Consider the following 9,683-nt stretch of genomic DNA (forward strand, 5'->3'; position numbering starts at 1 on the left):
ACAGTTAAATTGTTTTTATAACATGATCCCCTTTATAAACTATTATCGATTTGACTTATTGATTTTTATATCCTGCAAGTATAGAATGAGGTCCCTCTTTGGTTTTTTTTTTTTTTTTGGATTTGACTTATTGATTTTTATATCCTTCAAGTATAGAATGAGGTCCCTCTTTGGTTTTTTAAAAAAGCATATATATGAAACTAAAATAAGAGATAATGTACATGTGGTATCTAATTATTTAGCTATTTGAATTAATATTAATATCTTTCGTATATTAAAATTATTTTATATACATGTAACTCTTTTTCTCCGTATGACAAAATCTATTATCTATATTAAAACAAAACACTTTAGTGCCACTTGGCATTATTTTAAACCCATTATTGCCACCTGGCAACTTAATAATCCTCACAATTGTGATTTGAGCGGCAATAATCTATACTCCTCACACGCCTCTTCCTTCCACAATACGATTCACAAACCCTAATTCATCAATCGGCGCTCTTTCCTCCCTAGGTTTCTTCCTCTGCCAGTTTGTTTTTCATTAATCGCCGCTCGTTTCCTCCCAACAGTTCCTCCATAACAACGATCGTTACTTGAATTCGTGTCGATTTGTTCTCCTATTCTGCTGTTTGGCATCCAGGTAACAATCGTTGTATCATTTATTTTGAATATGCGATCTTAATTCCATGTTCTGTTTGGAACCCTAAAATTGATGGTTCTTTGTTGAAGATTGGAGATCTCTCTTTGTTTCTAAATCGTAGTTTTCTTTGATGCTAGAGAAGATGGCTAAAACCCTCTTGGAATCGGTCAGTCATAACTAGAGTTCTTCATCGAATTCTAAGCAAAGAAACGCAGATCTTTATGTCCACCGTATCGTGACTCTTTTTTTAGAATTAAATTCTACTAAATTAAGGTATGTTAATGCGATCTATCATCATCCTATATCTGATTCTCTCTTTTTTGCATTTGATTCCACTTTCGTTTAGGGTCACCGCCAGTCGGTGGTTTAGGTGGGCTAGGTGCATCTAATTGCATCTAATAGTGGACGGGCATATGCAATTGTGGATTCATGTGAACAAAGTCCATGGTGATTTGCGTAATGTTCGTATGAGAAGAATATTCCTTTTGTTATTTTTTAAGTATTCTGGTTATGTTTTGGTTGAGTTTTTAAAGAGCATTTGGGTTACATTACAGTGGTTCAAGTTGCCATTAGCTTTCGAAACCTTAGAAATTTAGAAATTTTGCTCTACTCTTGCAAAGGAAAAGTCTTTGTTAGTCTTGATTAATTGCACAAGCTTTACCAAAATGTTAAATGATGTTAACTTTTGTGTGGGGTGGCTAAGAAGGGTTAAATGTCACATGGATAATGGCGACTGCCATTATTGAATGCATTACTTGATCCTTTTTTTCATGTACCTTTATGTTCTATACTGTGAAGTAGGTGGTGGATGGCACACATACTATTAATTTTGGGTGTAGTATATAGCCAATGGGTCGATCCGAGGAAGCAGAGCTGAACGAATTGATGGCTGCCATTCGGAATCTATCACTCCAATATGCTATTTTGAAGTATTATTATCTTATACATTCCAATATCTCAACATATTCAGTAGTGTACATGTTCAAAATTTATCTAATTTAAAGTTTCTAATTTTATTTTTGAATGCTTGATTATGTAGGTGCATCAAGATAATGGATAGGGGCTTGGAGCATGTAATCGTCAAATGCTCTATGCTCTGGTCTAAAGAGCCTAAATTTTTAAGCACTAAGGTATGGGGTTTGTGAAACTGATATTGTCTTTTGATTTAATGTCTAACTATTAACTTAGTTAAGCACCTATTTTAATTATAAGAAATATTTCTTTTATAGTTGTTAAACTAAGTTTGTGAAACTGATATGTCTTTGGAGCTGGGTCGGTAGCTCGGATGGCGCCTTTTCGGTTAAATCCATTCGAGCTCTCCTTGCTTGGCAGGGGCTACAAGTGGATGCGAATCCCTTTATGTGGAACTAACTCTTACCCAAAAAGGTAATATTTTTGGGTGGCGTCTTAATAAGAAGCGCTTACAGACTCGAATGACACTAATTGGCAGGGGAATTAATGTTAATTCTTCTATATGCCCTCTTTGCAACGACGAGTAAGAGACAACATAACACTTATTCATTTCATGCTATGTAGCTTGGTGCTCCATTCCAAATGTGTTTGCCTTCCAGATTTCAGATTTGCTGAAGTATCATGAGGTGGCAGTGGAATTAGAAACAGAGCAAATAATGTTGTAGTCGGTCATCTTAACGGCATGCTAAGTGCTATGGAAATTAAGAAATGAGGTCATGTTTACATCAGAGAAGAGAAGATGGAGATCGGCAACCTGCTGGATGAAATAAAAAACTTTGGCTTTCTTTGGGTAAAAAACTCTCAAAGTCGGCATCATTGGAGTGGACTCAATGGAGTAAATTTGTGTTTCTGTAGTTAATTGTAATGGTATATGTGGTTGGTGGGTCATGCCCAAGATGTAATTGTGTTTGGTGGTTAATAAAGTTGACTCAAAAAAATAAAAAATAATAATCAATCATTGTAAATGGAATATGCTTTACTTTGGAGTTCACATCAGACATTCATTATGTTTTGTAGTGTTCGTCGCTGATGGAATTGCCTTTGTTTTGTAGTGTTCGCCGTTGATGGAGCTTTTAGGTTCAACCCTTTGTTCTCACCCGTTAATTCAGGTTTGGGTCTTCGCTTATAGGTTTAATCAAGTTTTTCATTGTGTTTGTGAACTTTAGTTTGTTCATTAAAAGGGGAATTTGTTATAAGATAATGGTAAACTCACCCAGGTTGTTTTCCTTATTTTTTCGGATTCCGTCGAATGGTTTAAAACCTCTCAACTACTCAACTATATAGGTTATAGTTTTAAGTTTTAACCAATTCATATCATGGAAACGTGCCAAACAGATTAAATCGGTTAGACGGGTCAAAAGGTGGAAACTGTTCTTATATTTCTACCAAAAAAATTAGAAAAATGTGTTTTTTTTACTTTTCAGCTTATAGTTTCTGGCCATGTGTGTAAATAGAGAGAGAGAGATGTAGCGATGGAGTGCGTTGCTTGGTTTGGCGGTTTGGCATGTTTCTTGCGCTCGGGTACCCTCATTTGCTTCTTACTTTTGCCTGAATGCTATTAACTATATTTATTATTTGTGCCAGGTTTACCAAGATGCCTGTGGTCCTTGGTCCAAAGTGCATCTACTGAACATAATCAATGGCGTAATTGGCAGCTTATTTCATTCAACATTGCATGTAAGTGAACCATTTATTCAAATAATTCGATATAAGAATGTTCTTCAACATCTTTTACTTATAATAAAAGTTAAAAAAAGATACATATGGCATATTAGTTTAAAAGGCATACATATTTTTATATCAGTCATTTTATACTATTTTAAGTTGATTAATGAACTGTCCAAGTAATGCACATACGGCATATGCTAATTTTCATGTCTTGGTTTTTTTCGTCATTACTCAGTTTAGTATCAACATCCAATTTTTGCTAAACTGGAAAATAACTCTTGACCACGATATAGAGTGATTAACTATCTGGGTGATGAACATACGACATGCTAATTAAAAGGGCGATTCTTTTGGATTGTGATGACACTTTGATACCTCAATCTTCCATCGATAAAACCCGAACTCTATGACACGTTGTAACCTGAACCTATCATGACCCGTCCACCTGACTGACTATTTTGCCTGGTGTAACTAGAATGATGTCCATGTGACCCTAATTGGTCTCTTGACTCTGCCCTTGACTCTGCAGGCAGCAGGTCAGCCGTCAGTCGCGGTCGTCACTCAAGCCTCAACAATCACAACCAACAGTTGACCCTTCCGTTAGTCAAGCACTCGAGCAGGTCAGCACATCAAATTCTTAGTGTTTATAAACTCAATTATATTTTTAACGTAACTATTTTAACCATTTTTGACTGGTCCTGTATACCAGACTAGACCCGACCCATCTGATTCACTGTTTCATTAGATAGTGAAGTTTAAGAACTTCTAGGTACATTTAACCATAACATGTGATTATCTAGCGCGCTTAACAGTTGTTAATCTTTGACAGACGTGTTGGATGATCAATATGTACAATTACAGTTGAGCCGTTCTTCTACGAAGAGCCACATGTTGGTCAAACATACCCCTCATTAAACGGTGTTTTTAACTAAGTTAGTCATTTGGATGAAAACGGCAAAAAATGCCAAACGTGGGGGGCAAAATGGTACAAAAAGGTCATTTTGGACGAAAATGGCAAACGTGTCCAAACCTCAGTTGCCTGTTTATAGGAATTTAAGAAACACGATGGAAGGATCACCTGACGCTAATCACGCTATTAGACGTGTTGCTTCATTGCCCGTCTTGCTATGTCATGGAGTCGGTATGTATTTCAAACTTGTGACAGTTAAATTTGACCCATTTACAGATGAACGGGTTGCTTTCAGTTATGTTTGAGCTCTAACCTGTTAAATGGGTAACTTTAATATTAAAAACTTTTATTTGAAGTGTAAACATGCTTAGATTTCATGACAAATCTTTATAAAAACCAACATAAGGTTTTAACTTGAAGGGAATAGAATAACTTGAAGGAACCCCTTAGGGAAGCTTCTAACTTAATTATAATTTACAAACTCTAATTAATTTATGCTCTGTATGATGTTTTTTCACATGGTTGGTAGGTGAAAGGAACAAAGGAGATGGCCACACCTTCTTAGAAAATTAGATGAAATCTATATACCCTTGAAAATTGTTGGTACCTTTGCTCCTTTTAATGTTCATCTTATCCGCGCTTTGCGAGGCGTGTTTTATGTCAGTACCGGTTCGGTTCGTTACTTTATCGGTACGATGCCGACACTCAGTATAGCAACTGACCATCAGTTGAAAACCATAAAAATGCATGTCGATACTGGTACGACAGTACTTTTGATTTAGGATGTTTCTATCTGTTTGCCAAATTTTATGATTCTTATGTGTATCTTTAATGTATTGCAGGGTTTTTAGGGATTTTTAATAGCTTTGGTTTGAAGAAACAGAATGCTCTTCATTTATTACAGGAATAAGTGAAACCACAACAATAGATAGGGGTTGTGAATGTATGTTTATTGCGTGTAGTTATCATACATTATGTTTTAACTTGGAAAGGCCTATAAAAAAATAATGACCTACATGGGGTTCAATGCCGGTAGATATTATATGTTTGTGTTAGGCCACTCGCGAAAATCGCGGGATCTTAGGCTAGTATATGTTGAAAAATAAATACTTCCGGCGATGTAGTTGGCGTGCCAGAATTAATGAGTTTGTAGGGTAACTACTTCTATAAAAAGTTACATGTAACCGTACTATCATTATATATATTTTTCGTTAAACTTAATAAAAATAAATCAAATACGTGTATAAATGGTTGTCACTTTACTTATATATGTTTTACATGCATAAAAAAAATCTAAGGGGATACGGAGTGGGTGCGGCAAAGCAGCGGCAAACGAGTTTGCCGAGCGGCAAACACCGCCGCCGACCAACATGGGTCGCGGCAAAACTTGAAAAGCGGTAACCCTTTGCCGACTCGGGAAAACGAAATGGAACAAGGGGGGGCCACCTCCAACGGTAATATTACCGTTTAAAAAAATATAATTTTTTTTTAAAAATTAAACTATATATATATCACAAACCATTTAACCATATACTTTCTAGTTTATACTCATACAAACCAAAAAATACCACCAATTCCTTCTAAAAGTTTACCATACAAAATGGCGGATGAACTCCCGTTATGGTTCCCACCCATGAGTAGCGACGATTCATCCGATAGTAGCATTCTTTTTTTTCAAAATCTCATCGAAGAAGCCGAACTTCAAGATACCGGTACATCTAACCGAAGGAGATATATTGAACGTCAACGTGAGGAGGGGCATGAGACACTCATGGCGGATTATTTTGTCGAAGACCCGAAGTACAACGAAGATATCTTTCGGCATAGGTTCCGTATGTCGAAACGTTTGTTTCTAAAAATTGTGTCCGATGTGGAAGAGAACGACCCGTGGTTTGTAGAGGCCCCCGATGCGCGAGGTAGGAAGGGCTTTACGCCCTTGCAAAAGGTGACATCGGCTATTAAATAGCTCGCAACTGGAAACACTCCAGACGAGAACGACGAGTACTTGCATATGGCCGAAAGAACTTCCCGCGAGTGCCTAGAATATTTTTGTGACACAGTTTGCAAAATATATGGTCCAGAGTTCTTACGTAGACCGACAAGCCACGACATGGCACTTTTATACCAAGCTCATGAGGAAAAACATCACCTTCCAAGTATGTTCGGTAGCCTTGATTGCACCCATTTCGTTTGGCGTTTTTGTCCGACAGAGTATCGAGGCCAATATATGCGAGGAGATCATAGATACCCGACTATTATGCTCGAAGCGGTTGCTTCTCAAGACTTATGGTTTTGGCATGCTTTTGCCGGTCCACCAGGTTCTCAAAACGATATCAATGTTCTACAACAATCTCCGTTATTTTTAACAGAACGAAATGGAACCGCGCCAAAATGTCCATTTTACGTTAACAACCATTTATACAAACGTGGTTATTTGCTCGTGGATGGAATCTACCCTTCGTGGTCCGTGTTTGTGAAGTCGATCCCTTACCCTCACGAAGTAAACGAAAAGAAATTCAAGAGGCAACATGAGGCGGCAAGAAAAGACGTCGAACGGGCTTTTGGTGTTTTGAAGGGGAAATGGGGTGTATTGAGTCGACCGATGCGAGCAAGATCGGTTAAAAAAATTAGGAATGTCGTGTACACGTGTATTATTTTACACAACATGATACGGTGTTTTTCGGGATCCTCCGGTCGAGCCGGCTCTAGACGATACGGTGCTGGGCGAGTTGTTGAATGAAGACACCCATTGGAGACTCAAACACGATCTCATAGATCATCTCGCAAGTCAAGATTTACCCCATCTTTTGGCCGATTCCGACGAAGACTAGTTTAAATTGTTTCATGCTAATGTAATTTTATTGTTTTTTAATTTAGTGTAACTTTGATGTTTTTAATTTAATTTATGAAACTTTATTGTTTTTTAATTTAATGTATATATCCTAAATTTATTTATATTAAATAAATTATTGCAAAAAAAATAATAATAATAAAAGTTTACCACTTCAGCAAGTGTTTAAACCATTGCCAAAACTTTTCAGCAAAGTTTAAACACTTTTGCCTAATTGACAAAGCGCGCTCTGATTGGTCGGTTATTTGTTTTGCCACTTTAAAGTGTTTAACCACTCCTTATACCCTAAAATGTCAATTTCTTTCTTTCAATTTCACTTGTTATGGGTGAGCCACTTTTTCAAACCATGGTGGTGGCCACTGGCCAAGGTATCTTTCACTTAAAACATCATCAAAAGAATTCACTATAATATAATCAAATACTTTTGTTTGTGGGGTTTTGATTGAGAACATTAAATTATTAGTCAATACTAGATTTTGTTTTCCGCACTTAATTTATAGAGTCTATATTAGTACTAAAAATCGTCAAAATGACTATTAAAATAAGGTCAAATGACCATTCTACTTTTTTTTTATTACAGAATACCTCAATCCCCACCTTTATTTTCTCTTTAACGATCATAACCATCCCCCACTCGTTTTTAAAGATGTTCAAAAATCTCATGGTTCGTTTGAAGTTCGTTTTAAACAAGCTAGCTAGGTTGTAAACAAGTCGGCTCAACTTGGCTCAGCTCAATTTGTAAACGAGCCGAACTCAAGCTAGCTACGCATGGCTCGGCTCGTGAGCTCGCGAGGCGGCTCGAATTATTTTTATTTTATATAGATTGAATTTAATTTTAAATGTTTTAAAACAATAAATATGTGTGTGGGGAGAGGGTTATAGTGTTAACATTTTAAGTTTAATTAGTCAATAATATATTAAAGTATGGGGAAATAAACAAAAAAAATATACAGATATTTTTAGGATGACTTTCGATATTTGAAATTGCAGAAGAATAAAAATAATACATATATGTGTAGTGTTATTTTGTTTTTGTTGAATATGCCTTTCAGTATTTAAAAATTGTTGAAAAATAAAAATAAAACATATAGATATATGTGTAGTTTTATTTTGTTTTGTTTTTTATGTTATAATATTTGTGAAGAAAAATTATAAAAATGAAAAAAATTAAGAGCCGGATCAATATGGCTCGAGCTGCTTGGACATTTTATGAGCAACAGCTCGATAAAATAAAGGAACCGAACTAAAATCCCAGATGTCACCTTGTTTTAAGTTGTTAGACTTGTAAACCAACAATATTCTACTTTTAACTAACATTTTGCGGAATCCATTATCATAGTTTGTAACAGTGCAAGAAAATAGTGCAAGAAATAAGTAAATAAATGTTTATGTTCAAGTCAAGAAATCAAACAGACAGAGTTTCTGTCACACCCTGCTCGTAGCGGAAGCACATGCGTGTGACCATGAAAGGTTTTCATAGCATTCGATAGTGTAAAAAATCTACATGAATAAAATAAACAACGATGTCATTCTATATATTGCTTGAAATTAAAATACAAGATTAAAGTGATTGTTCATAACATCCTAAAAGTATTTCAATTTAACAACATAACTAAATAACTTAAACACAATATAGTTTTTCTTATTTTAAAGAAATCAAGGTTTTGACTCCTATATTCCCGCACGAGGACGGTAAATAAAAGGCAAATCCTTCAAAAGAGGCATCGTTTCCTTGCTTTCCTTGTTTCCGTTGGCTTTCCACCATGAAATACTTACTTTCCTGAAATATATGTTAAGTTTAAAAAGTCAACAATTATGTCAGTGAGTTTACATGTTTTGTTTTGTCACAAATGAATCTTTAAAATGTTTGACAAACCTTGTATGTAAAAGTACTATGCATAGTGTCAATGTATGTCACACCCCTAATTTCCACGTGTCACCGGTGGGTCCGGTGGGGGAGTATCGTGACGTAGTTGATATCATCATAGTCAAAAAACACAAATTATAATGCACAGCGGAAGCAATAAGATAGATTTATTTCAACCAAACAAAATGTAATATCCAAGTATCACAATGTAGCTGAAATAGATCCACAGGCGGATCAAAATAGAAAGAGGAAACTGTTCAACAGATAATGGCATCCAAGCTTGCGAGACTCTAACGATGCTAAGGAGTGGCCAGCCTATTACGTGTAGAACCTGCACTTAATCTTTTTGGGGAAAATACGTCAGTTTACACTGGTAAATACAATTTAACTGACTCATTTTGAAAATGTTTTAGAAAATTGATTTGAATGCATATGGCACAAAACTCTTTATAACTTGGGATAATTAATAAACTTTAAACTTGTAAAAGAATTACATGTCTGCTATGCGTTCAGTCGCCCGATTCGTGACGGGTTTAAGATTAATAGAGACACCACATAGTATAAATCCGCGGCGGGAAACCAACGGATTACACCTTAATAAATATGGACACATTGTCGGGTGTACGCCTACACCCGCGTGTCAAAGTCGTGGCCATTTCATGAATGATGCCAAGGATATCCGGGACATGGTCATTAAACTCCCAAAGGCGTAAAACAAACAAAACCAATTTTTAAACGGGTCATATTGATAATACCCAACTATTAATGAGTA

At 35.9% G+C, this 9,683-nt stretch overlaps 1 protein-coding gene and 1 long non-coding RNA gene across 10 annotated transcripts; both read left to right on the forward strand.

Annotated features, from left to right (window-relative positions):
* Positions 1 to 312: 312 nt before the first annotated feature.
* Positions 313 to 5,230, forward strand: LOC110887190. Of its 9 annotated transcripts, none has more exons than XR_004871427.1 (11): positions 314 to 643; positions 781 to 916; positions 1,445 to 1,572; positions 1,683 to 1,773; positions 1,924 to 2,138; positions 2,215 to 2,724; positions 3,200 to 3,292; positions 3,813 to 3,903; positions 4,113 to 4,424; positions 4,723 to 4,952; positions 5,036 to 5,230. It is a non-coding gene; the product is annotated as an uncharacterized LOC110887190 (long non-coding RNA). The 9 variants fall into 9 exon arrangements; XR_004871428.1 differs by having other exon boundaries at positions 315 to 643; positions 1,924 to 2,029; positions 2,180 to 2,724; XR_004871426.1 differs by having other exon boundaries at positions 316 to 643; positions 1,924 to 2,405; positions 2,668 to 2,724.
* Positions 5,231 to 5,793: 563 nt separating this feature from the next.
* LOC110888561 lies at positions 5,794 to 6,933 on the forward strand. The gene is made up of 2 exons (XM_022136082.2): positions 5,794 to 6,109; positions 6,404 to 6,933. Exons 1-2 carry the CDS (start codon positions 5,794 to 5,796, stop codon positions 6,931 to 6,933), a joined length of 846 nt encoding a protein of 281 aa, XP_021991774.2.
* The last annotated feature ends 2,750 nt before the right edge of the window (positions 6,934 to 9,683 follow it).

This window comes from Helianthus annuus, chromosome 11 (genome assembly GCF_002127325.2).
Source record: "Helianthus annuus cultivar XRQ/B chromosome 11, HanXRQr2.0-SUNRISE, whole genome shotgun sequence".
Classification (NCBI taxonomy): domain Eukaryota; kingdom Viridiplantae; phylum Streptophyta; class Magnoliopsida; order Asterales; family Asteraceae; genus Helianthus; species Helianthus annuus.